Source organism: Gopherus evgoodei, chromosome 8, assembly GCF_007399415.2.
Source record: "Gopherus evgoodei ecotype Sinaloan lineage chromosome 8, rGopEvg1_v1.p, whole genome shotgun sequence".
NCBI lineage: Eukaryota > Metazoa > Chordata > Testudines > Testudinidae > Gopherus > Gopherus evgoodei.
This window is the reverse complement of record NC_044329.1, coordinates 9373989-9401933: the sequence shown is the minus strand read 5'-3', so window position 1 is coordinate 9401933 and position 27945 is coordinate 9373989. Positions and strand designations below refer to the sequence as shown.

At 40.8% G+C, this 27945-nt stretch overlaps 2 protein-coding genes across 5 annotated transcripts; one reads left to right on the top strand and one right to left on the bottom strand.

Annotated features, from left to right (window-relative positions):
- Nucleotides 1–47: 47 nt before the first annotated feature.
- Nucleotides 48–9484, top strand: HNRNPAB (heterogeneous nuclear ribonucleoprotein A/B). Of its 4 annotated transcripts, none has more exons than XM_030573775.1 (9): nucleotides 48–232; nucleotides 342–557; nucleotides 3411–3579; nucleotides 3671–3829; nucleotides 4314–4445; nucleotides 5342–5447; nucleotides 5542–5694; nucleotides 5771–5855; nucleotides 9399–9484. In XM_030573775.1, exons 2-8 carry the CDS (start codon nucleotides 376–378, stop codon nucleotides 5839–5841), a joined length of 972 nt encoding a protein of 323 aa, XP_030429635.1. In that variant the 5' UTR covers nucleotides 48–232; nucleotides 342–375; the 3' UTR covers nucleotides 5842–5855; nucleotides 9399–9484. The 4 variants fall into 4 exon arrangements, with proteins under 4 accessions (XP_030429635.1, XP_030429634.1, XP_030429633.1 ...); XM_030573774.1 differs by lacking the exon at nucleotides 9399–9484 and adding an exon at nucleotides 6107–6211; XM_030573773.1 differs by lacking the exon at nucleotides 9399–9484 and having other exon boundaries at nucleotides 49–232; nucleotides 5771–5988.
- Nucleotides 9396–27806, bottom strand: PHYKPL (5-phosphohydroxy-L-lysine phospho-lyase). The gene is made up of 12 exons (XM_030573772.1): nucleotides 27718–27806; nucleotides 24032–24150; nucleotides 22936–23095; nucleotides 18377–18451; nucleotides 17558–17645; nucleotides 17340–17456; nucleotides 16954–17036; nucleotides 16361–16586; nucleotides 15940–16094; nucleotides 15204–15293; nucleotides 14255–14385; nucleotides 9396–13708 (listed from the first exon to the last, which is right to left on the bottom strand). The coding sequence occupies exons 1-12, from the start codon at nucleotides 27762–27764 to the stop codon at nucleotides 13662–13664; spliced, it is 1338 nt and encodes a 445-aa protein (XP_030429632.1). The 5' UTR covers nucleotides 27765–27806; the 3' UTR covers nucleotides 9396–13661.
- Nucleotides 27807–27945: the final 139 nt, after the last annotated feature.

Here is a 27945-nt window from a genome sequence, read left to right as displayed (position 1 = left end):
GCAGGCGCCTTGTTGCCGGGTGGCGCGAGCTCGCGCTCTCGCTCTATAAAGGCGGCCACGCGCGGAAGGCTGCGGTGCGGGCTGGAGTGCGTGTCTCTCGCGGGGGAGGGGGTGACGGCGGGGCCAGTCGAAGAGCAGCCGAGCGCCGCGCAAAGGGATCCCAGATCGCGCTCACGCGGGGATTTTAATCCGATTCCGGCCGGCCCGGATTTTATCGAGAGCGGGTTTTAAGGTGAGTCTCGGCCGGCGGGCGGGCGGGCCTGGACAGAGCCGCGGAGCGCTGCCGGGGGCGAGCGGCCGGACCGCGGCCCTTCTGACCGTGCGCTACGCTTGTGTCGCAGGCGGTTCTGTCTCCAGCCTCGGGAGAGGGGCAGGATGTCCGAAGTGGAGCAGCAGGTGGCGGATCCCGCCGACGCCACCCAGAACGGGCACGAAGCGGCCGAAGGCGCCGGGGAGCAGCAGGCCGAGAGCGGCGGAGCGGCGCCGCCGGTGGCCACCAGCCAGAACGGAGCCGAAGGCGACCAGATCAATGCCAGCAAGAACGAGGAGGATGCGGGGTAGGTGCCGCTCCCTCGCCGCGGGCCCCTCTGGCGGCGGCTGGGCGGAGGCGCTGGCCCCGCTCTCCGCCGCCATGTGCCGCGCTGTCGCGGATCAGTAGGCCGCGCACCCCCGCCTGTCGCGGTCACGGAAATGGCGGGGAAGGTAGGAGGCCCGGCCGCTTGGGGTAGGGCCGCAGAACGGCCCCGCCGTAGAGGGCAGGCTCGACACAGCCCGGCGGCCAATGAGCAGGCCGGCCGCCGCCGCAGAGGCCTTTCCTTTGTTCTGGGGCTGCCTTTTGTTGGCGCCATGTGGAGGCTGGGGGAGGGGCGGGGTTCCTCGCGCTTTGAAATGGCAGAGTTCGCCTCTGGCTGCGGCGCCCGGGTTTTCAGAGTGGGGGAGCCTGGTGGGGCCTCGCTTTTCCCGTTGTACGGGCTGGAGAATTTCCTCTCTGCGGAACGGGGGCCACTAGTGAGTCCAGTCCCACTACTGCCGGTTTTGAGTGACGTGTCCGAAAGTACTTTCTCTCTGAAAATGGTTGGTGAAGTCTAGGAAAGTCTCTGGGGGAGAGGTGGCATCATCGACTAGAAAGGGGACACTCACAACACTATATGCTCTGCACTGCTTACCACAGGATAGTCCTTGGTGCATTGTCTGCTAACTGGGCTTGTCTACATTCCAAACGCTTCGGTGGCATAGTGGCACTGTCCATGCTGGGGGTTAGGTTGGCTTAACTATGCAGTTCAGGTGTGAATCTTTCACTCCCTTGTGTGATGCAGTTAAGCTGACTTAATTTTCTGTTGTACATAAGGCCTTAATCTCTTCTCTCTTTGGGAGAGAGTGTAGTTTTTCCAGTGCTGGCTCTCATCCATCTGTCTCTTGGGACTTACTACTGTTACCACCCCTGTATTGGTGTCTACTGATGCACAATTTTGCCTGATTAAGCCACTCCTTTCCATTCAAGTTTAATGTCTGTTTTTGGTTTGAAGCCTTGTGATTAAGGTCCAAATACACTCACATAGCCACCCATCTTTGGATGCTTCACTATGGCATGGTTCTGCTTCTTATGACAGTTTGCCTGTCCAGCAGGCCTAAGGAGTTTGGGAGCTAGGCCACTGGATAATTTACTGTGCAAATCAATGTGTAGGGCAGAATTTTTGAAGTGCAGTGCACACCTATAGGAGATGTGATCATGCTGCTTTACCTGCTGCTTCAGGAGTGGGGAATTTTTTCCATGCAGAGTCCAGAATTTGGCCCAAAATCAGGGGGCAGGGGGGAACTGTCAGATTCTTATTGTACATGATTTGAAAGCATTACAGGATACTGTAATACTAAACTGTCAAAATTCACCATACAGTGAATGCAGTCTCTATAAAGTGTAACTACAGAATTGTCTTGCCATTAAAGCAAAAGTGCCACTGTAGATTACTCAAGCCTATTGTCAGTTAGTGCAGATTAAAGAAGCCTTGCAAAAATTCTACTTGCTTAGGGTGAGTGAGCATTTTGGTGAGGGATAAAATCAGATTTACATGATTTTCACACCTCTTGGTAATGGAGGTGTGCCTAGTTTGGTAATTCTGAAAACCGTTTTGCAAGGGTGAGGTTGGTCTGGCTATCAGGATGAAGGGTTCAAAAACACATTCTGACTTTCCAGTTGGACTAATGACATGTATACTCTTTAAAGCAGGTGCAAACTAGAATCTCTCCACCAGGAAAAAGTAAATCAGGAAATGGACCTCTTACCTGATGATTATATGTCTTTTTATGTAAAAAGATAAGAGGAACATACATTTTAAGGCTTTTTCCTTTTGCAGACAGCTGGGAACACTTGCATTATCAAATAGATTGAACTGGAAGCCAAAAAGTAACATCAAATAACTCCAGTTACTTCAGTCACTTAGAAGTAGCTAAACTGTGGAACTAAGCAGCTTGGCTGCCTTTACACAGCATCAGGGCTCTGACATCAGCCCTAGAGATGTGAGAAGCTTTAAGGTTATTAAAGTTATAAATGTTACCTTGGAAATACAATGATCTTAAGTATAGCCATCTTCCTGGGTTTTGCTGGAGTCCCTGTTGGATCTTGGATTGTTTTCTGAGCTCTAATCTGAATAGATGAGCTGGGGGAGCTGAATGTCCTTTAAGTTCTGAATGTCTTGACTTAAATCTTTCTCTTTGGTGGCTCAGTTTTCACATCCTACCCTTGATGTCAATTTCATGAATACTCAATTTTCTAAACTATAGATAGTCTTGAATTTACTGTGCAAGAGAGGGTAGGGGAAACACCTTTATGGCTCCTTTTTCCTAAACTTTTTTTTTAAACACAGCTTTCAGGGTTCTGTCTATAGAATTAAAGTTGTTCCCTGCCTCTGATACCATTTTGTAACCATTTGGCTTAACCATGTTGAGGAACTGGGCCAAAATTCTTGAATATAAAAGCACATGCTTCAGCTTTATGGATGTTAACTTTTATCCCAAAAACTAAATTGAGAATATTAAGTACTCCAAATTTATTTTTTATAAGCTAGAAAGTTTATAGGCAGTCAGTGAAGTGCTGTTAACAGAATATTGAGGCTTAAAGAGGATGAACCTTTGTTTCTAACAGTAACTGAGTAATGTCTCTGTGCTCATCTTCTTGCACCAAGAACTCTCAGCAAACACTACATAAATCCTTTTAATTTGGATAAAGGTCTTTAAAATGAAATACAAAAGATTGCCAAGTCCTTTAATAGCACCACCTTTGAAATGGCATAATGCACTTCTTGCCTTTGGCCTTCCTCCTCACAGTGCACAGGAGGCATATAGATAATGTACATCATGCTGTCTACTGCTGTAACAATTCTTACCTTAATAATTTTACCCTTATGAAATTTCAGGAAAATGTTTGTTGGTGGCCTCAGCTGGGATACAAGCAAAAAAGACTTGAAAGACTACTTCACTAAATTTGGTGAAGTGGCTGACTGTACAATAAAGATGGACCCGAACACAGGAAGATCAAGAGGTTTTGGATTTATTTTGTTCAAAGAAGCTGGAAGTGTTGACAAGGTGAGTAAGATTATACCTCTGATCTTACTATTTTTCTAGTGGAAAATCTCCTTTTACAGGAATTAATCTTGCCATACCAAATTATTTGCAGGTATTGGAACAGAAAGAACACAGATTAGATGGGCGACTTATTGACCCAAAAAAGGCCATGGCAATGAAAAAAGATCCAGTGAAGAAAATTTTTGTTGGTGGACTTAACCCTGAAGCCACAGAAGAGAAAATCCGGGAATACTTTGGAGAGTTTGGCGAGGTGTGTAACTTTAATCCTGGTACACCTGAAATATAGCAGAATATGCTGTAATTTTTTTTGTAAACTAAACAGACTGGATCTTCAATGCATTTTGGAACATAAGTTATGTAAACTTGAACTATTCAAAACACTAAGCATTTGTTATAGTAGTACCCTAAAAATAAGGGTTTGACTTGCAAAAAGTCATGCACATAAAGAGATGACCATCACTACAGCTCCAGGAAGAAATTGCCAGATGTGCACTTGACATTTTTGTGGCCTGAGTATTTATTTGTTCTGTAATTTAGGAACACTTGTCACCATATATAAATCCTATTTCAGAAGGGCTAGAGCTCTAAGCTTGTATGAATTGGCTTAAAGGACATTTATGCTATTCTGTTAGCATAACCATGGTATTTTTATGTAACATTTTCAGGCATGAAATTCAGAATGGTTAACAATACAGTGGAAAAGTAAATGTCCTGATGTTGTAATATAATTTCAGATTGAAGCAATTGAACTTCCAATGGATCCAAAGACCAACAAAAGGAGAGGCTTTGTGTTCATCACTTTCAAGGAAGAAGATCCAGTCAAGAAGATCTTGGAGAAAAAATTCCATAATGTTAGCGGAAGCAAGGTAGGAAATGATTCAAATTGAAGCAATTATTTCCCCAATTTCAAAGGTTGGTTTCTGATTTAAACTGAAGCTCATGCTTTCTGAAATAATTGTGTTGAAGTGACTCATTTCTGGTCTTTAGGTACATGGATGCAGTAAGGACAATTTTTGTATTTCATTAAGTTGGACTACTACTTGAAGGACTCTGGCATACTCTTCCAGGATTTCTCAAAGAATAGACTTTTTCTGCTAATACTGCAGCAAGTTTTGTAAAGGACAGTGTTTAACCTCAAAACGAGTTCAGCTGCTACACTTGTGCAAATCCCCATGTGGTTTTAAATAACCTTAATGTTTTAAGGCAGGTGACTTTACTGTAAGACCTACACAAATTAGCTGAAGTGCTGTTAAAAGCAAAAACTCAAAACAGAGGACAAAATTTAAACTTAAAATCACTACAACAGCTGTTAGATTTAACATGATCATTTTGACTGCCCCTTTAATAGCACTCCCTGGTGACCTTACAGCAGTAAACAAGCAGAATATTCACAAGCACTGTTCATTTAAAATCTCAAATCTGCAAAAGCATACCAGCTTAAACATATGGTATCTGTTTATTTGGATCCTCTTGACCAGTGGCTCTCAAGGAGGAAGTAAGCAATTTTTCAGTAATAGTGTGTGGGGGGTTTTGTAAGCAAGTGGTTTTTTTTTTGTTTTGTGTTTTTTTTTTTTTGGCAAGGTGAAACTTGAGGTATGCAAGACAAAGCAGACTAAAAGGGGTACAGTAGTCTGGAAAGTTTGAGAGCCACTTTAGTGATGGTGGTAGACCAGTAAAGTCACAGCTCACCTACTTTACATTTTCAGGTAGTTACAAAGGCACTGTTGTACTTAAGCACATAGCTCTACTTGCTTTTTTTCAGTGTGAGATCAAGGTAGCGCAGCCGAAGGAGGTATACCAACAGCAACAATTCAGTAGTGGTGGAGGAAGAAGCAGCTATGGAGGAAGAGGCAGAGGTGGAAGAGGTGGTAAGTGTTGCACACACTACTAAAGTATGGACGCATTCAGAACGAAGACGCTTGTACTAAAATGGGATTTTGTGGATGGTTTTCCCTTCTGTAGCTCAAAGTCAAATTTGGAATCAAAGTTATGGCAATTACTGGACCCAGGGTTATGGGAATCAAGGATACGGCTATCAGCAAGGTTATGGTGGCTATGGAGGCTATGATTATTCAGGATGTGGGTATTATGAATATGGACCAGGCTATGATTACAGTAAGTAAAGAGAAATGTATTGGGTATGAGCACCATAATTAATAGCAGTTTAATGCATTTGATCTCTTGTTCATAGGTCAAGGCAGTGCAAATTATGGGAAAAGTCCAAGACGTGGTGGTCATCAGAATAATTACAAGCCATATTGATCAAATTTATTCAGGTATGCAGTGGCATGGTCTCTTTTAGAAAATGACTGCATAGGTTTTGTACTCAATGCTGTAGATGGATATTACAATTATGTACCAAATTTAACTTTACAATAAATTTCTATGGCCTGTTAAATGTGCATCTTACTCAAGAGCTCCCTGGAAATGTCTTACATGTTTAATATTTACAGAACTAGTTGTCTAGACAGTGTGGTGTGTAAACTTCAGTCTTGCTGAAGATATTAATTAATGATTTTATTAATAGGTTAAACTGAAACTGATTTTTGAGGGTCTGCTTAAAGCTGCAGCTCTGCAACTAGGGACTGCCTCTTGGAGTTTACTATGGACTCTGCATTACTCCCGTTGTACAGAATGAGATGTATCTTAGGGAACCAGTGTCTCTTTCCACCTTTTTATTTTGTATTGTTTTTGTGTCATACATTTCCTGTAATGGAAGTGTTAATTTTACTGTACTTTTTGGTACCTTTTTGGAATCTAATGTATTGTAAGGTATTTTACATGTGTTCTGATTCACCATGACATGGATATTGAAGCTATCCTAGCTTTTGAAATAAAAAGGTGTAATCTAGTGTCTTGTGCTGTTCTTCAGCTGTATCTGTACAGCTCTAATGTACCGCTTCCAGAACTGAAGCAAAAATTAGTTGATAGCAATCTCACCAGTTAAAGGCTGGACTTTAAGACCAGACTGGTCAGTGGTGTGCTTGCATTTGAAAATGAGCATCTGCTCCTAACTCAATTCTGATATTACAGAACAGAAAATTCAGTAGAACTCCCTCACTGAAATTGAGCTGTCCAGGAGCGGTGGTGGCAGCAGCTTTGGAATATCTGGTCTCCCAGACAACTAATGATCCTTTAAGCTTAACTGCTAGTACGCAGTTAGACTTTGCCTCTGGTTTCTAGAAAGCAGCCAAACTCTAGGCCAGTGGTTCTCAACCTATTTACCCTTTTATGTGGGGTGCATCCAATACTACCTGTATGGCCCTGAGGATGTCACATAGGCTGCAGGTTGAGAATCAGATCTAGGCAGAGACTGAAAATGGAGGTTTGCTGGTAGCTTCATTGAAGGATCAGAGAACTGTAGGGTGGAGGGGAGACTAAGTTGAGGAAGAATCCCTCTCTTCTCCTGCTTCTAACATGCATTGTTAAATGGTGTCTTAAATAATGACTAAAAAATTTCCTGCTCATTTGTGTACAGGTCGCATGTCCCTGAACTTGTGACTTAATCTTTTTTTTTCCTCCAGCCTTCCAGGAAAAAGGGGATAGACAGAACTTGAATTTTTAATATAAAGACAAACAACTTTTCTGGCTTAATATAAATCTGAAAATGAAACTGGCATATTTAAAATGCCAGTCCAAAACTGTAGGCTACACTGTTTCTCCAGGGGTACTAATCAATTCCTCACAAACTTTTTGTCCTGCATTGTACCAATTCACTGCAGTATAGTTAAATAACTAACTTTATTCTAGGTTTACTGACTATTCCAAATACCAGCTCAGAATACTCTAACAGCACCCACTGTTGCACTTTCTTGATGGAAGCTGGAGGAACCATTTCAAAGTGACTGCTACACATCTAGCATAGCTTTGATATTTATTTCACTGCAGCAGAGACACCTAAGTTTTAAGCAGTTATGTAAACATGGTTGAAACTTACGTTAAAAATCCTTTTCAGAACTAAACCGTAACTGAAAACCAAGACTAAAAGTTGACTACACACTTAACTGCCTCTAATAGTTCATTCGCTATTGCATGTTTAACTTCTGCAGCATTTCCTTTCCTACCTTAAAATAATTGTATTCCCTTGTACAGAAGGCAAACTGAACTCCATTTGGAGCAAGTGTACCTAAAAAGGGCAGTGGTGTTAGTAGAGTAGTGCTGGTGGGCATGGTGGAAACCATCTACTGTAGAAGCATTTGTTAAATTGTCAACTAGCAGCAGAAGTAGTTCTGACACTCTTACTAGCCAAATTAGGGCTTAAATTTTAGTTTTCTGTAAATTTTTTTTCTTTTGGTAGAATGTAATTAGATTAGCTTTAAAGGGCATAATGAGCATGACAATGAAAAATAATTCCAAGTACTGAAGTTACTTCCCTTCTTTTTCTAGCTTTGCAGCTGCATTTTTCCCAAATAGTTTACTACAGCAGCCAGAGATGGGTTTTCTCCTATTTGCAATTGCCAGAAGCAGTCAAAGCTTAAGCAAGGCCTGTGCATGTGTACACAACCTCCCCACCCCTCCTCTTACCTCTACCACTGCCTAACCACCTGCTTCTGCAGCAGCAGTCAAACACCCCTCTGCTCCCACCTGTTCTTTAGCAGCTTAATTTTCTTCTTTTGTGGGCAGAGAAAGCTACTCTTCCTCTTTGTAATAAACAGTGGGATAGCATTAGCTATCTTGAACCAGCAATTCACTGCTTAGTTCCAGACTCTTCCACCACAAGTTTTGCTAGGGCTGAGGTGAGTTGACTCAGCTGTTAAGATCTGCTCTCTAAATCTTTGCCTGAGACAGCAGTGCTATTGCACTCATGTAAGTATGTGATCAAGACCAAAAGACTATACACTGACCCTGATCAAGGTGTAAGCAGGCACAGCTGTAGATGTAAGTTGTAAGAGCCAAACAAAATGCCATTCTAGACTGATTGCAATACTGTCTCTTATAAAAGATCCACCTAATAGAGATAAAAGGGATTCAAGGTTTCAGTGAAAGCAGCAAAGAATCCTGTGGCACCTTGTAGACTAACAGAGGGTTTGGAGCATGAGCTTTTGTAGGTGAATACTTACTTTATCAGATGCATGTGATCCAGACTAAAAGACAGCTACCCCTCTGATACAAAGGCTCAGTAGCCACCCTCAGCTTATGCTGCCCTTTGGAAGAGTCACAGTAGCCTATTATGAAGGACAGACCATCCAGCAGATCACATTAGCTGTAATGAGACTGTGTACAAGGGTCATGGCACCTACAGGGGTCTACCATTCCTAGACAAATTCCTCAACAGCCAAAACTTTATACCCAGTTGGTAAACTGTATGAGACACCACAGGCACAGATGCTGATTTTCCTGATTGTATGCATACAAATTATCCCCTGGACAAGGTCCCATATACATTATCTCCACTACTTCCTAATAGAAGCATAGTCCCATTTGCAAGCAGAATTAGATGTGAGTTCTGAACCATCTGTTGAACACTCAGCTAATGCCATTATCCAAAGAGTCTCCCTGTATGCATTCCAGACTCTCAGGTTCTTGTACCTAGATGGAATAGGTAGTACAGGACAGCATCAACCAGTGGAGCTCAAATGTGTGAACTAGTGCTATGAAGAGTCCAGAACTACATTGAAGGCTTCTGACAAGACTCCCATTCTGGTATATAATAACCTAGGAGGAATGTAGAGTAACTACTTTCAGTAGGGAGGGAAGAGAAACAGGCAAAGAGGATTCTCTCTGCTAGAGGAGCAAAACATGTAAAAGGAGAGCTGAACCAAGATAGACTTGGCTCAGAACAGTGCCTGACTCAAGAAGTCCATTCTGATTTTCCACAGGTTCAGCTTTCTGGTGGTCAACCTATTCACCAATCACAACAACAAACATTTGAAATCTACCAGCAGAATCCCCTTTTGCACAGATGGCCCCAGGGCCTGTACATGCATGTCTGCCCTTTCTACTTCTAGAAAAGATACGAAGACAAGCAGCAAAGCTGATAATGCTAGGTCTTCACTGGCCAAGTAGACCATGGTTCTCCAATCTGATAGAACTGAACATGGAGGCACTGTTGCAGCTATCTGTGAGACAAGACATTCTTTACCAAGGTCTGTTCCTCCATCCACACCCAAATCATCTACAACTGATTAGCCTGGCTATTGAGATGGGAAGTATGAGATGCACTAGAGCTATCCTCCCCTGAAAGTGGAGTTGTCCTCTTTACTAGGTAAGCTTCAATACTAAAAGGCCTACTCCTCCATGTGGACTAGGTTTAGCTCATGGTGCCAAGAACAATACAACTATCAACCATGCTAGACGTTATTCAGGAAGATGTAGATAAGAAACTTTAGCCCAGCACCATAACAAGCCAGGTGTCTGCTTATGAGAAACATCCTATTTGCAGTATTCCCTGGTTCCTTGACAATCCAGATTTCTCCCAAGTGGTTCAGCCAGTCTTTGGGGAAGCCTACCAATGGCATTAAAAGCCCATACCACACAACCTGTTGGGCCACTGACCTGTATCTCCATTCTGCCTATCCATGAAAACTGTGTTTTTCTAGTTACCATGATATCTGCTAGGTGAGTTTCTGAAGTGGCACTTTTATACCATATAAGAACTTGATAGTAACATGACAATGTGCTACTAAGAATCCCAGAATCATCATTCCATGCCTCACAAGGAAATTCTACTCCCTTCTGTCCAAAGCCACAGCACCCAATAGAAAAAAATATAGCATGCTTCAGAGGGTTAAAGAGCACTAAAGATTTATATCAAGTGTACTGAACTGACAAGAAGATTGGGCTTTATTACCTGCCAAGGTGTCAGTGCTTCTGTTCTCGATGGCATGAAGGCTCACCCCACAATATCTATGGTGACTTTGTGGATGAAAAGAGCTTGCGCTTCCCCAATAGATGCAAGGCAGCAACATGATCATCTGTTTAACATCTTTATTAGACTCTGTAGAAAGTGGGTTTTCTGTTCTCTGGAGCAGCTTCCATAGTCTAGTATCGTAGCATTGCCATTTTGTGCAATTAACTCTGACAGTTATCCGCTCTCTCTTTTTATCATCCCTCCCTATTTCAGTTCACTGCTCACTACTTCTCTGGAAGTTTGGGAGATACTAAACTGCAGCACTGTAAATCTCTTACCTGATGATATCCTTTCTGCTAGCAGCATCTCCCATAATTCTCTCTCCTGGATGCTTCATGGCCAGGGAACAGTATTTATTTCATTTCAGTACTTCTGGTTGTAGACCACAGCCTACTGTTGGCAGTACACTTACTTACTAATCATATTCTTAAAGTTTTTACACACCTGTAGAATGAACTATCTGGCAGCAGGCTGGAAAAGGGGGCACAGCTAGCACAGGTGTGCTACAGCTTTGGAATCTGCAATCAGGAGGGAAATAGCCTCTGCCTATCAAATAGGGGGAGATGCAGCTAAGAAATTTACCTCTCTCTCAGATCTTATTCTTGGAGAGTACTTAGAGCTCTAGACCAGCGGTCCCCAACGTGGTGCCTGTTGGCGCCATGGTGCCCACGGGAGGCATCTAAATCCACCTGCGTCCTGGCCGGCGGTCGAGCATCTGCCAAAATTCGGCAGCGTTTCGGCAGATGCTCGACGGCTGTCACAGTCCTTCGTCTGGCACCCACCAGACGAAAAGGTTGGGGACTGCTGCTCTAGACTGTATAAAACTTCCTGCATCTTACTGTTGTACTAGCCCACTGCCATCAGGAAACATCCCGTGAGTCTGACTTTCTTTGAAAGTTGCTATAGAAGTGCTCCAGGTAGATCAGCAACAAACTACAGCATTTAGCCCACATGATCACTACCTTTTCATTTACCTCAAGGTATGGGAGCATGCAAAATAAAATGGAACACAAGTAATCCTACGTGCCATGGGGAGGTGGGGGGAAGCAAGCTGAACTCTGCAAACTTAATTACGTAACTATGGGGGTTGAGAGAGTGGGAAATAAGCAGATATTTTAACTATTTCTAGAAACAGTTCAGCAGAGAAGACTTGTACACTTCACTAGGGATAATGGTGCATTAGCGAGCAAGTGCATGTAGAGCAGCTTGTGGGCTACGGAGCAGGCTGTCACACAGACTTGTGGAGTTGGATCCTAAGTGCACAGTGATTAGAGCCTAAAGCAAAAATTGAGGGTGCTTATACTCCAAAGCAGAGTTTACCATTCTTTTTGTGTTATAGTTGAGATGTTACATTGCTGTTGAAGAGAACCTCAAGTTAGCCAATGAGAGCATGCAACATGTACAATGGTATCTTAAGTTACGCTTCATTGCCTATACGTACTCGGGGGTCCATCAAGGACACAGAATGCCATTTGTGGGCAGTTTAGATTGGACCTTCTCTTTTTCCTCACTAAACATGTCCTCAGAAGGCAATTCATAGGGAACTTTGGTACAGAGTTTGGGACTGAGAGTCATCTGTTTGAAACCTATGGCTGAAAACCAGTCTAGCTGTTTGGACCTTATAATGGCACAAAATAAATCGGGGGGTATACCTGGTGAGACACTGAAGTATGGCAAAATAAGGACAGATACATATGATTATTGGGTTCTGCATGCTCTCTCATTGGATTCTGTGGGATGGCAGAATGTTTGGCCTAGCTCAGATGGTTATAGTTACTGGAATAGCTCAAACCAGAAAAATGAAAACGCCGCAAAGTGTGGTACGTAAGAGCTAGACTAGGAAAATAACTCCTGGGTAGTCATTGTTTTCGGAAACTGGCTGCTAATTAAGTGAATCCCACACCACCTTTGCTTACAGCTGAAGCAAACTATTCTATATCATAATGCCTGTGTATTTTCTCTAAAGCTTTTCACCGCTAAAGAAGCGTTACTAAACATTGCAGATTCAAACATAATTGTTTAGCTTAAATGTGCACTAGTTATGGGGATTTAATGATCCTTTGTAGTAGATTGTTAAATTTTTGTCTGAAACCTATAGATGAAAAATAAGACCTAGAATATGTATCAGGTTTCATATTTTTCTTTACATGAAGGAAATTAACTAGGTCAATGCCTCTATTACATTGTATTTAAAGCAAAGTTGCAGACTCTTTGGCATGTACTGTAGCAACTTCCTTCTATAGTGACATAAGAAATAAGCAACTAAAAAAGGAGAACTACCTTCATAAAGCCTTTGTACTCAGTTACATTGCATACCCCTGAAAGCTGACATCCAGCCTCTGCAACAGTCTGTCTCTAATCTTAATAACAATTAAATTAGGCCCTAGGATTTCTCTACTGGCTGTTTAATTTCACAAACCTAGACTAAATACTAGTTAAGGTATGCTGCTTATATGCTAATTCAAAAGCAACTCTTTCATGCTTGAATAAAACAGGTAATGTGGGCATGACCTGCTGTAGCTGATAATACAGCCTTTGCTTGAACTAAAGTTGACGTCTGGTGCAATGCAGAAGCATCTCAGGGTTTCTCCTTAGTTCACCACATTGTTTTTTTGCTTCTGGTCTTATTGCCACTCCCTTGACTACCAACATTTCAAATGACATCAACAGAAATAAGGTAGGGCTCTGTCACTTACTGGACTCTCACAGAGTACTTGGTTTTTCTTTGATTACTCAAGGAGAATAGAGTGGATTCCAGAATGGACTGAGTTGCGCTTACCTTACTCAAGGGTTCAGTAGAGCAGTCACATAAGCAGCAGCCAACACAATGAAATACATTGAAAATCAGCTATCCTCTTCCATCACCATAAACAGACAGCACAATGGGTGATATTCTTTTAATAGCAGCAGGTTCTAAAGGATCCAGCTGCTATTGGAGTAGTCAAATTTTGAAGTGCTTTAAGGATAAAGATTTAATTATACCAAAAAAACAGGCATTTCACTTGAGGGAGAATAGATTGTTCTGGGGGCTGAGAACCTGAAGTGATCCTACATAAATCAAAATAGTGATTAGAATATCAGAAGGGTCATCTATTTTGCAAAAATAGAACAGAAACATTTGATTGGTTAGCTCTTTACACCAAATGCATGTCATTACTAGTTTAGTGATTCTAATTAAACAAACTGCAAAAGATAAAATGCTTACCTGGCCAGATAGAGCTGAGGCCTAAAGTTAATGGCAGCTTCCTATTGGCTCACACGTCTTTTCTCTTTCCATGTCTGAAATGCAAGCAAATTCATAACAATATTCAGACATTAATGACCCCACTGAGCTAACTCTGCAAACGTAAAAAAGTTAATAGTTTAGAGATGCAAAGTATTATATAAATATTGAACTTATTCTCAATATGTGCCTGGTCAGCAGATAAATATAATGAACCTGTGCAAGAGACCACCTTTACTAGGTATCCTTCTGGTCTAAGAGAGCCCCACACAGTTATCTTCCATTAAGTACAGTTCTGTTCACCTCTTAGAGAGCCTCACTGGACAGGTTAAGGCCAAAATTTTCTAAAATGGCCTTCAATTTTGGGTGCTTTACTATAGGTAACTATGGCCTAGCTTTCACAGGTGCAAAGCAATTTTGAGAATTAAGCCTAACTGCCTCAAATTCATCACCTAAAGTTAGAAAACCATCTCGAAAAAGTTGCCCTAAATGGCTTCCCCTTGGTCACATTACGGTAGTGTCAGAGCCAAGATTATTAGAACAGGAGAGTTCTTGCTCTGTCTGCTAACCAAAACAACTGAAAATTAATCTGTCAGTCTTACCTGTTAATATTTCATCCATTTTGTCCACAACTGATTTGGCATTGTCCATAGTAAAGCACAGTGGAGGCTTGAACTTAAGCACGTTTTTTCCTGGACCATCTGTACTTAACAGAATATATTCTCTCTTTAATCTAGAAAGGGAAGAAGATTTGTCTAAAAATCTAAATACTTCTAATAATTTCACCTAAAATGCAATCCATTTATTTTTCTTAATCTTGAAAATATTAATTACTGCAGTGTCAGCATGATGGAGACTTCAGAAAAATTCTCTGTCCTCCAAGTGTTGTGGTCCAAATCACCACAAATTGTGTCAAGTTGTAGATCATCATCTAATAGTCAGGATATTTAATTAGCTTAGATGAGAGGGGATTAGTTGATGTTTTAACAGAAATTCACATTAAGGACAGCATGCAAAACACAATCCAAATTACATTCTCTGATGTATACACTGACATTTTATATACCAAGTGTCAGCACAGTGTAATTTGAAACTGTTGAAATCCTGAACACTTCTTTTTATAGTTTAAAGAAACACCAGCCCACTGGCATACACTAAAGCCAAGATTTCAAAAAACAGGCGTTATTGGAGCCTCAGTACTTTTTGAAGAATTGGGTGTCTTTATTTAAAAGTTTGGTTACTACATAAGTCTTATTCTACCTATGAACTTTACGCAAACTTCCCAATGACATCGGTGAGTCTTCAAGAATAGGACATCACTTTGAGCCGTATTTGGAGATTGACAAGTTCAGAGTTAAAACGCATTTTATCATCTTGGTGTCAGCATAATATTTTAGTCCCCGGTGGCTATGCACATAGTTATATATATGCTGTATAAATGTTGAATGGTTAGTACTTGCCTCTCACAATATTGTTTCATTAAGTGCTACAACACTGTTAAATCACACAGATTAATGTATAACCACATATGTATGTACTTTAAAAAAATACCTTGTTATTAAATACTCAGCTTCTTTAGTAGCTGGGGTCCTTTTCTCTTGATCTTTTATCAAATCCACTCCAATAAATAATCCAACACCCCTTTAAAAGAAAAACAGGTATTCAGTCTAAAATCAGCTAGAAGGAATTAGGAATAATTTACAAAGAAGTGGGGCAGCGACTGTCCTATGAGCATATACTCTTGTTTATTTTCATATTTCACTCAATTCTATTACTAATGTGATTCATTTGTTAAAGGGATAGAAAAAGGGTACTACTTGTTGTCTTTTAATACAGAAGAGATACTGTCAATGTAATAATTCAGCAAGACAAGATTTTAATTTTTTCCTCGCTCACTCTAATTCCCCGATTGAGTTCAAGTTCTGTGTCTCAATTTAGTGATGGCAGAATCAATGCAAGTTTCCATATTTGTGTTTTAACTTGGATCTGGCAGTGCCATCATAAGGGTGTCAGTGTCTAGGCCAGTTCAAATCTAGACATTTTAGTTCAAATCTTCACATAGTCAAGTGAAAGTCAATCAATCTTTGTAGTAGCTTGTATGGAGATGGGGGAGGGAAAGAGATACACAAAAAGCATTTGTGATGCTGAATTTGTGAAGAATGCAGATGATGCTAAACATTGCCTCTTAACACAAGATTTAAAGAGCTTGCTACAATCTTTGCTGCTCTGATTTGTTAAAAGCTGACCAAAATCAAACTATCTGAAAATGTGAATTGGTTGTTGATACCTGACATCACCAATGATAGGATGCTTGACCTTCTGCTGATTCAGTAATTCCATCAAGAAGTTGCCTACTTGTATGGCATGTGCTTGAAGATGTTCCTTCTCAATCACATCTAAAACTGCTAAACCTATTGCACATGAAACAGGATTTCCTCCAAACTAAGCTCAAAGGAAAAAAAATAAACAGTGTCAGGCACATAAGGAGAAAAAAAATTAAAGGACAGTTTTTACGTATCAATAAATATTTCAACATTAACAGCCGAAAACCTTCCTCCATTGTTTGTGGACTATAACTGCTCAATGTTGCTTTCAGTTAACGTGTTACCTGTATCCTACAGGGCTGTGACACTTAAACAGTGATGTCCTCTTTTACATTTAGTTGGTCATGTAATCAGAAACAATGATTTGGTTAACTCTTTACTTACTGTATTAAAATACTCCACTCCAGTGTCTGCAAATGCTTCTGCAATTTCTTTAGTTGTTGCTACACAGGCGATGGGGTGCCCATTTCCCATTGGTTTGCCCATAGTGACAATATCAGGTACGAAATCCTCTCCCTGAAGCTGGAATGCCCAAAAACATTTGCCAACCCTGCCAAAGCCAACCTGAATTTCATCAGCAACAAAAACTCCTCCTGCCTTGTGTATGTGTCTGTAACATAACAGGGACATATTAGACTTTTGGCACTCAACTTCCATCTCTAAAATTTGTAGCATAAAATTGTGATACTTCAGTTGATACATGAATTATACTTCACATTTAAGCAGAAAAATATTTTAACCAGTTAAGAAATAAAAATCCAATATGCTTGTTCTACATTACATAAAAATAGTAATAACGCTGATGCCCTGAAGAGCTTACGATTCAATAGGACAAAAGCATTTTGTGCTTTTTACATCAAAAAGCATACTAAATCTAAGCTGTTTGCATGTTGTGATAAAGACGGTGGTGTTTAATCTCAGTTTAGATAAATTACAACGCACAACATGTGTAAAGGGTTCTGAAGGGATCTACTTACTCTGCTATCATCTGGAAATAACCTTCTGGTGGAATGATCTGACCACCAACACTTGGCAAAGATTCAATGAAAAATGCAGCAATCTGGAAGAGTAACATGCAATATTTGAACTAAATAGTAAAGATTACCGCAGTAATATAGGCAAGTTGCAAACTCTACATAGCTGGATGAATAGTTTTTAAACTATCACTTTGTTATATATAGTCAAATCTTCAGAAATTATATCTGATGGATGTAATACAAAAGTATAATTGTCATTTATGCAATCTACATGCTTCTGAATTCCCTGACATGGATGGTCCTGAAATGTCTATTGCTGCTGATAAACTCTACTATTCATTCCCACTGCTAAAGTCAGCAAATAGATTAGGAAAGATCTTTTTCACCTTTCTGCCCTTTTTTTGTGCTTGCTCAATTATTTTTTTCACTTCGTTGGCATAGGCTAGGACTGAATCTTTATAGTCTTCTCTGTATATTCCACGGTATGTGTCTGGGAGAGGAGCCTGAACAAAGGAACAATGCCTTATGATTAGTATGCCACAGATGAGGTGGATAATAAATTAACTGAAATAGTCAAGGTATGTAGGTGGCAGTATGTACATACCACGTGGACCCATTCCTTTTGTCCTTCTAGATTTCTGAATTTATATGGACTTATGTCAATCAAGGATGTCAGATGTCCATGGTACGCACTTAAAACAAAAACAATGTAGCAGCAGAGCTAAACAGTCATTTCCATATTATCACAGTTCTCTAGAATTCCAGCTGACCAAGATAGAGTCACATGGCCCAAAATACCTGCACAGGAATTTATCAACCATGTCGACTGTATTTGGGATTTTCGCTCCTACTTTCCTCCCCTGTTTACTTGGTAGAAGAAATTGAGATCAATCCCCCACTTCTTTGGCTTTTTAATGGCTTGTTTCTATCATCACAGCAGTGTGCATCAGGAGGAGTATTACCTGCTGGCAGTGATCAGGAATCAAATCAGAATTAAGCTCCAAAACTCCAGATACTGAATATTTGCTGTTTCTTTTGTCTGCTTTGCTAGTCACTGTGTTTTAAAAGGACTATTTTTTGTTATACACCTCTACCCTGATATAACGGGAGCCAAAAAAATCATACTGTGTTATAGGTGAAACCGTGTTATATCGAACTTGCTTTGATCTGCTGGAGTGTGCAGCCCCGTCCCCCCGGAGTGCTGCTTTACCGTGTTATATCCGAATTTGTGTTATATCGGGTCACGTTATATCGGGGCAGAGGTGTAGTCACTCGTTCCATTCACACCTTTACAGGGCAAAATTATGTCAAATGTGCAGATGGGGTAGTTTGAATAAAACTGTGCCCTTTCTTTAGAAGTGGCAATTAAAATTACTAAACAAAAATACAGTAGATATTATTAAACATTGTTTGATATACTTACTGGTCCAGAACAATAACATCCTTGTGTTTTGTATATTGTCGTGCCAATCTCAAGGCAAGATCATTGGCTTCTGATCTGCAATTGAAAATTCAAAAGCTATTTCACTGCACATACATGGACAGGATTTGAAAACTTGTCCTTCCTTGCTGTGCCATTTTGCATCCACAAATGACATCAGTTGTACAGGCAAATAATCACAGGTGCAAAACTGCAGGCCACTGGGCTGGAATACGACCAGGATTATGATGCTACATTGCACTTACTAGATACAGGCGTGAAAGGATTTGAGTGTTTATGGGTAAATGTTCACTGTACACACACAACCAGATACAAAAATATTTCCATCTAGTATAATCAAAATAAGAAAAATGCTGCTTGAGAACTTAGAGTTTGAATCAAGGATATTATTTTGTATATTCTGACGTGATACTGACAATTTGTGCTTTAGCATTTTTTTAAAGTTTGTCATTAAATAATTGTCTTCTCCTCCCTATTTTACGTAAGTGAAAATTTAAATAGATTAAAAGAAAATAAATAAAAATTGAATTCTGCCAAGCCTAGTTCTATAGCACTTTTTCAGCAGAAGATCTGAAAGCATTTTACAACAATGGGTAAGTAACATAATATAAATTACCACAGAAGCAGGCCAAAACAATCCTAGCCGTGACTAGTTTGAAAGAAAAATTATCATCTCTGAAAACAGAAATTAATACCCTTATACAGAAATCTGACTACCTGAAAAGAATGATTTTTTAGGGTAGGAATTACAGAGAGGCCAAGGAAGGATAATAGCAGCTAGAATGCTTCTCTGACCATAGGATGCTGTTCCAGGAAGATGATCTGCTGGGAAAAGATGGGGGAGAGCATCTGCATACAGTGACTTACCAACTTAATGTGGAGAGCTTTAAACTAGGTTCAGAGAGGGCAAGTGACAAAAGTTAGCATAAAAAAGGCAACTTGAACAGAGGGCTACGTGTTGGGGTGGACATGGAAAATTAAAACATGGTCATAGGAGCAACAAGAGGAAAATCAGTGGGAGAGTCTGCTCAACAACTTTGATGCCTATACACAAATGCAAGGCATATGGGAATAAATGGGAAAGACTGGAAGTATTAGTACATAAGCTAAAATATGACTTAACTGGCATCAGGGAGATTTGGTAGTATAAGTCTGATGACTGGAATATAGGAGTATAGCTTATTTAAGAAGGAGAAGCAGGATAAAAAGGGAGGAGGTGTTACATTATATCACAAGAATATATACATTTGTTCTGGTTCAGAAGGAGGTGAAAGACAAACCAGTTGAAGGTCTCTGATATAAGGGGGGAAAAAATAGGGATGATGTCATGGTAGGGGGTCTACTATAGACCATATCAGGAAGAGGAGGTAGAACAAACAAGAGAAATATCTGAAAACCAAGACCTGGTAAGCATGGGGGACTTTTAACTACCCAGACATCTGCTGGAAACATAATATGACAAAAGACAAAATTTTCAGAACGTTCTTGGAATGTATTTGGGGATAATTTTTTGTTTCAGAAAGTAGAAGTAACCAGGGCAATGGCCAACTTAGACTTGATTCTGACCAATGATAATTATGGTGAAAGTGACCATGAAATCTAAAGGGAGAGAGAGAGCGAGCAGCAGAAGAATGACAATGGACTTCCAAAAAGCAGGCTTTAACAGACTCAGAACTGGTAGGTAAAGTCTTGTAAAGAAGAAAATCAAGGGAAAAAGGGGTTCATGAGATCTGGCAGTTTCTCAAGGAGACAATATTAAAGGCAGAACTGCAAACTATCCCAGTATGGCTGCATCAAGAGCTCTTCAATAATCTGAAAAATCAAAAAGAAATCCTACAAAAAGTGAAAACATGGACAATTGCTAAGGAACAAGACAAGAGAACAGCACAAGCACATGGGAAAGGAATCAGAAAGGCTAAGGCACGAAATGAGTTACACCTAACGAGACATAAAATGTAGTAAGAAGTTCTTTACTTCATCTTTCTCTTGCTCCTAATATATTTAAAGTGTAGATCCTCTATTTAGCAGGGAAGGAGAGCTAATAACTGATGACATCAAGAAGGCGGAGTTATTTAATACCTATTTGGCTTCAGTCTTCACTAAAAAAGGATATGACCAGATACTCACCACAATTAATATTAACAACCGGGGGGAAAGAGTACAAATCAAATAGGGAAAGAACAGATTAAAGAATATTTAGATAAATTAAATATAGTCAGGTTGTCAAGGCCTGATGAAATTAACAATCCTAGGATTTTTAAGGAACTAGTGGAAGCAATCTTGGAACCCTTAGCAATTAACTTTCAGAACTTCTGGAGGACATGTGGAGCCCCAAAGGACTGGAAAAGGGCAAACATAGTACCCATCTTTAAAAAGGGGAACAAAGAGGACCCAGGAAATTATAGTCTGGTTAGTCTAACTTCTACACACAGAAAGATACTAGAATAAATCTGTATGCATCCAGAGGATAATAAGATGTGTCAAGAATAAATCGTGCCTAACCAACCTAATTTCCTCCTTTGACAGGGTTACTGGCCTAGTGAATGAGGGGAGCAGTAAAAGTGATCTAGCTTGATTTCAGTAATGCTTTTGATACAGTCTCATATGACATTCTCCTAAGTTAAACAAGGGAAATGTAGTCTATATGAAATTAATACAAGGTGGGTGCATAACTGGTTGAAAGACCATACTCAAAAGTGTAGTTATCAATGGTTCATTATCAAACTGGGAGGATGTATCTAGTGGGTGCCGCAAATATCAGTCCTGGGTCTGTTACTATTCAATATTTTCATTAATGACTTAATAATGGAGTTAGAGAGAATGCTTATAAAAATTGGAGATGACACCAAGCTGGAAGGGGGTTACAAGTACTTTTGAGGACAGGATTAAAATTCAAAGTGACTTGACAAATTGGACAACGGGTCTGAATTCAAAAAAATGAAATCCAATGAAGACAACTGCAAAGTACTTCACTTATGAAGGAAAAATCAAATGCACAACCACAAAATGGGGAATAACTGATTAGGTGGTAGTAGTGTGGAAAAGGATCTGGGGGTTATAGTGGATTACAAATTGATTATGAGTCAACAATATGATGCAGTTGTAAAAAAAGTGTATTATGGGGTTTATTAATGGGCGTGTTGTATGTAAGATGGAGAGGTAGTTGTCCCACTTTACTCAGCACTGAGGCCTCACCTGGGCTACTATGTTCAGTTACAAGCGCCATACTTTAAAGATGTGGACAAACTGGAGAGAGTCCCGAGGACAGCAACAAACATTATAAAAGATTTAGAAAATCTTAGCTCTGAGGAAAGGTTTAAAAAATGGGCCTTTTTGTCTTGATGACTGAGGGGGAAGATTCTCAAATATGTGAAGGGCTGTTATAAAGAGGACAGGGATCAATTATTCTCCGTATCCACTTTAGCTAGGACAAGTAGTTATGGGCTTAACCTGCAGCAAGGAAGATTTTGGTTAGATATAAGGAAAAACTTCCTAACTATCAGGACAGTTAAGTTCAGAAATATGCTTCCAGAGAGGCTGTGGAATCCCCATCACTGGACATTTTTAAGAACAGGTTGGACAAACGCCTGCCAGGGATGGTCTAGGTTTACTTGGTTCTGCCTCAATGCTGGGGGCTGAACTTGATGACCTCTCAAGGTCCTTTCCAGCCCTTCCTTTCTATAATTCTATGATAAATCAGTTTAGACAAGAAGCTATAGAAGCTACCAATATGAAAATTAAATTTACGCTGACTGCTTTTATTGCAGTATAGATAGTACTGCCTTTAAAGGTTTACAATTATTTGAAAAAAAATATTGCCTGATAGAGCAGAGCCATAGAAATAGAATAAAATGCTCTTCAAAACCAGAATACTTTTAACAGTATCAAAAGTGTATTTTACTTCATATCCTAATGTATAGTATAGTTTCTTGGCAAAAATAGTTAGTTGGAATTGTATGTGTTAGTTGATACAAACATTATGGAATTTAGTCTTGTTCTGTAATGCAAGACTGAGATAATATAGTATACATTTCTGTTTAGTGCATGGGGAACATTAATAGAAACATTTAAATGCATCATTGAATGTAAGAACACATTTTCAAATTTCAGCATCTAGTGCTTGAATATCCCCATACCTCAAAAATAATTTAAAATAAAATTGGCAAGTCCCATGTAAGCCAGAGCAACCACAGACAGAGCAAGAAAAGGAAAAAACCCTTAGTATGACAGAGTGTGAACACAGCTAAATAATATAAACTGTTCGTGTTTTCTTCTATAAGCTGCTTTTTTAAAGCTTTTCAAAACCATTGTGTCTGTGTTTTTCTAATAATTTGGTAATTTAAACCTTTAGAGCAGCAAAAAAATCCAGCAGCTTTCTCAAGAAGTCTGAAATTATTATCTCGTCTGCAAAACCAGACTATGGGTGTAGATCATGCATGCTTACAAGATCCTGCATCTAACTACTTACAATGAAGTGTACAGTCACTATACCTATACTTCAGCTATAGCTAAGAGTTTCACTAGTAATACCTCATACTTACCCTGAATTCAAAAAATAGAAAGTGCACAGCTTCTCAGGCAGTGTTTTAGAAAGTCTCTTTGCATAATCCACCAAATTGTCATGGAGATAGCGAGAATTTGTATTTAGCAACTGATTCTGTTCATGTGCGGCTTTTACTACATCAGGATGGCAGTGCCCAACTGAAAAAAAAAGGGGAGTTTTAATGTTCTCTCCATTCATACAAGTTCTTTCCCTATGACATTTGTTGTTGACAAATAGATAAATACACACTGACTTGCTCCCCTCTTTGTTATGGTGCAGAAGTTGACATTGTTCCCTGTATTGCAGCAGTAGTGTATCAGCAGTGCTGTCAGTGGGCAAAAACACAGTGCGGGTATGCTTGGAGAGTCTACATTAGGATGCATCATCTGGTTCACAAGTTGTTCTGGTTGTATTTGTTAAAAAATTGCTTAGTTCATATTCTTAATCAGATTTCCGGAATCCTATGAATCAGCTTGCTAAATCAGGGGTAGTATCTGATTTGATCCACTGAACTATGTGTGCACTCTGCCTTCTAAATCCTTCAAATGCATAGCTCTGCATAGGACTATAAGCCTTGGCCACTTGGATAGATTCCAAATACATGCAAGAGGAAACATATGGTTTTTCCACTGAAGCAGCAGTCAAGGAGTAAGCAAAGAAACAGTCTTAGGGGAGAATATACACAAAAAACCCCTGCCTTATGGGAAAACATACACAAATGAAACAGACCCTACAAAGTCATTTATTACTTACAGCTAAACAGTTGATCTACATTTGGCTTCCTAAGCAGAAATTTTGTGAATTTCAGTTTACTGCATTTTCAGAAAGACTGGGCAGAAAGCAAATGGGGAAAATTTCATGTATACACACCCAGAAATGAAGGTGTGTCAATAGTACTGCCCAAATTACAGACCCAAGAAATGTTCTCCATTCTTTTCCAATCAAATGACATAAAAATTGGTCTTCTGAAATGCGACGTAGTATTGCCATAAGAAAAAAAATGCTGTTTTTACTCTGTTTGGTTGAGTTTTCCCAAAATATTGTTGCCTTCATTTAGAACAATCTGATAATGAATAATGTTATTTTAAACTCACCATGAGACACATTGTTGATACAGTCAAGGTATTCTCTTCCATGTTCATCATATATATACTGGCCTTTTGCCCTAACAATCTTCACTGGCTCTTCAGGAAAAAAGAGCTTGCAGGAAGAGCTGTACCAAACATCAAAATCAAAAAACTTCTTGAACTACAAGATCCTGATAAAACATCTAAAAGTCACATAGAATTAACTATTGCCAATCTTTTTGTAATTTTAACCAAAGGCAAAATGGAAGAAATATTTTCTCAAAATAAACTAAACATGAACTGCCTACACTCTACTTCAGTCCCCTCAAACAAAGGTTGGAGAAGAGAGACAAGCATTGTACCATGCTCTAACAGTCAGCCAGCTTAGGTTTTTGTGGTCCAGCAGGGAAAACCAACTTCAGAATCATGAGCCCTTCGCTGAGAATGTCTGACCACCAAACTCCAGTGTTTAAATATAGGGACTTATATCTAGTGTCTCCTCTGATATGAAATAATGTGGCCCCCTCTTTACATTATTATTATGTTAAAATTTTACAGAGAGCTATATGTCTCCACTCCCTTTGTCTCCTTCAAGAAGCACAGACACTAAATTCTGTTAAGATTTCCTCCCAAATCCGATCTTCTCAACTTTTCGTATTTTTTTCACCTTCCCTGTATTCTCTATATGGTTCTGATCCTGCAAGTTGGAACCACATGCAACCTCGGTGACTTTTGTAAGTCTCCGCATGGTTGCTGCAGTCTGCCCACATGGTTTTCTTTACAAGAAAGACTGGGGCCTAACTGATCAGTGTTCTTTTATAGTGAGGTGCCCAAATAAGTAAAGCTCCTAAGTGCCTGCTTGAGGGAGCAGGAGAGATAATTCTCAACTGATGAAAATACGTAGTTTCAGGTCATTATTAAAAGAACAACATCAACTTGAAATCTAGTCAGTGAAGCAGAATATGTTATAGGTAAGACTAAGCTTTTGTCATGGTTATTTTTAATAAAAAACATGGACAGGTCATGGGCAATAAGCAAAAATTCACGGAAGCCGTGACCTTTTGCTGCTGCAGCTCCATGGTTTCTCCCACCACCGTGGTGGCTGGTAGCTGTGGGGTTCCCCCTCCGCTCACGGTGGCTGGGAGCTGCAGGGTGACCATATTTCCCAAAGAGAAAATGGGACACCCTGCCTTCGTGCATTCCCCTCCTCCCATGCAAGGCTGTTGCCCATCGCTGGAACCCTGAAGAGGGTCTCCTCAGGATTCTGTTGCCTGTTGCTGAAAATTTGCAGGGGGCCCCCTGTTGCCAGAACTTTGCCAGGGCCCCACTGGCTGTCAGCTCCAGAGTCTTGCAGCACCTGGGGCTGAAGCAGAGAATGTTACAGAGGTCTTTGGAAGTGATGGATTCTGTGATTTCCATGACCTCCGTGACATAAATGTAGCCTTAGTTATAGTACCTGTACCATATATTTCTATTGTCAAAATCTGACACTGAAAATGCATGCATACAAAATGCTGTCAAATACTATGAAAAATAGAGAAAAAATGTTTTTCTCTACTGTAACTCAGTGACAGCAATCTTACTGGTAACAACAATATAACAATTGTAAGTAAAAATACTCTGAATTTTCAGTTTACAGTGTTCCTTTAGCAGATGAGAAGATAGCACTTATTAAGAAATCTGGCTTCCAGTATCGATGATAGTGGACACATCAATTATGAGAAGATTAAATTCTGAAAGGTTGTTCCTCATGTTGTGTGTATGACTGAACCCATAACACATTTCTTCTAACACCAGAGCTCACTTTCCACTCATATCCTTCTTGTCATAAAACCTTTACAGATTAAGAAAAGCCAATTGAGAGAAGTCTGTCCTTAGTCTGGTCTTTAATACACAACTTAATTTCAAAGGTCAACAGTCACATAATCAGATTCCTTGCTATTGTCTTTGTTACATTCAACAGCTCTGTAGGGTTTTGTGATCTTTTTGAAGTGCAAAGAAATGTTCAATAGTTCATTTTCTTCTGTTGCCAATTACTGAACTCTGCTGAGGAAATCTAGTACAATAAAGGTACTTCTGTTTTGTAAATGTCTCAACTACACTTCTGGTTTTGGGCTGCAGTATTAGAAAATGAAGCGGAATCTGTGAAATTAAATGTATGAGACACATTTTGCAATATAAACAAAAGTACCCTCATAACACATAAGAACAGCCATACTGGGTCAGACCAAAGGTCCATATAGCCCAGTATCCTGTCTTCCAACAGTGGTCAATGCCAGGTGCCCCCGAGGGAATGAATGGAACAGGTAATCAAGTGATCCACCCCATTGCCCATTCCCAGCTTCTGGCAAAAGGACTAGGGACACCATCCCTATCCATCCTGGCCAATAGCCACTGATGGACCTACCTTCCATGAATTTATCTAGTATTTTTGAATCGTTATAGTCTTGGCCTTGACAACTGTGATGTTACACTCCATATTCTTAGGTTGACTGTGCATTGTGTGGAAAAATACTTCTTGTGTTATGAGCAATAAATAACACTTTTTTATTTACTTTCTCCACACCAGTCATGTTTCTATAGACCTCTATCTAAGAGCCTGATCATCTCAGCTCCACCAGCATAAATCCATATAAAGCACATTAACAGCAGTGGTGTTACTCTTAAATTATTTGAGCGTTAATCAAAAATAACCATTCTGCATTTACAGCGATGTAACTGAGGTTACCCCTTCACTTATGGAAACGTGTAGACTACAGACACAGCACACTCAGCTAGCCCAGGTATAAAACAGCAGTATAGACTGTGAGACATGGCTTAGGCAGGGGTTCTGGAACAATTTTTATAGTGGGGGATGCTGATGATGAAACCACGTATTTGGTGTTCGTTAATGCTATTTCAAATCAGGTGGTGCAGCAGCAACCCCAGTTCCAGCAGTACTGGGCTTTGGTGGGTTGAGTGCCCTACACACCTGAACCCACAGGTCATATGCTACATAGCTCTTTATATAGGCAAGAAGTGCTGCTCCTGTTTAAACTGCTATTTTAGCAATGTAGTGTCCCACTGCTTCGTGCTGCCAGAGCCTTTCCCTGCAGGGGTGTAGCTCCACACCAGTGACAAGTGTGGATGCGGCCTGCCTTTCACCGCACCATGTAGTTACACATGTAATGCCTCTACTCTACACCCCACCCCGAGTGTGGACAGAACCTGAGATCATCATCAAGACAGTGAAAGTGATTAAACTACAGTACAGTAACACGTTTTAATGCAGAAATTGAGAGGGAATTCTGAACCCCCCCAGATCGTCAGATCAGTGAATTGGGGGGGGGGGCTAAATATTTTGGGAGACAAAACACTGAAAATGTGGGCTGAGGATTATTATTTGTATCACGTATAAAGCCCCACGCCGTAGGCGTTCAAACAGAAAAGATCCCCGAAGGGCTCTGCTTACAGTCCCCGCTACTAGGAGGCGCCGCGGAGTCAGCGTCTGCGGTTCGGTTTCAAACCAATGCAAACAGGCCTGCCCTGAACCGGCGCAGCAGCCGACGCTCTTCGGGAGCGGGCACCGGGCACCGCGGCGCGCCCCGTGGGCTCAGCTGGTAACCCGGCTCAGCCCGAGTGAAAGCGGCGACCCGTTTGTGCTGCAGCGGGGCCGCGCAGTACCTGAGCCCGTCCCGTCCCGACCGGCCGGCCGCCGCTCTCGCCGCACCTACCCGATGAGCTGCCTCCGCAGGGCCAGTGTCTCCGGCCGGGCCTGCATGGCGCTTCTCGCGGGGTGGGCGGGAGCGAGCGGTGGCCGGCACAGCAGCCCCGCCCCGCCCCGCCGAGCTGCCTTCTCTCCGGGCGGGCTCAGCTCCAGCCCCGTCCCGCCCACGGGAAGCGCCGCGCTGCTGAGGGAACCCGCTGGCGCAGCAGGCCCGGGTCCGGGCCCAGCCTCGTTC

What these genes read in the sequence shown, in the direction of transcription:
- HNRNPAB (XM_030573775.1), top strand. Translation starts at nt 376, where the DNA reads ATGTCCGAAGTGGAGCAGCAGGTGGCGGATCCCGCCGACGCCACCCAG. An exon ending in ATAATGTTAGCGGAAGCAAG is followed by an intron (nt 4,446 to 5,341) that starts GTAGGAAATGAT and finishes GCTTTTTTTCAG; the next exon opens with TGTGAGATCAAGGTAGCGCA. An exon ending in AGGCAGAGGTGGAAGAGGTG is followed by an intron (nt 5,448 to 5,541) that starts GTAAGTGTTGCA and finishes TCCCTTCTGTAG; the next exon opens with CTCAAAGTCAAATTTGGAAT.
- PHYKPL (XM_030573772.1), bottom strand. Translation starts at nt 27,764, where the DNA reads ATGCAGGCCCGGCCGGAGACACTGGCCCTGCGGAGGCAGCTCATCGG. An exon ending in GATGTTATTGTTCTGGACCA is followed by an intron (nt 17,646 to 18,376) that starts GTAAGTATATCA and finishes TTTTGTTTTAAG; the next exon opens with TGCGTACCATGGACATCTGA. An exon ending in GCTGAGTATTTAATAACAAG is followed by an intron (nt 14,386 to 15,203) that starts GTATTTTTTTAA and finishes TTCCCTTTCTAG; the next exon opens with ATTAAAGAGAGAATATATTC.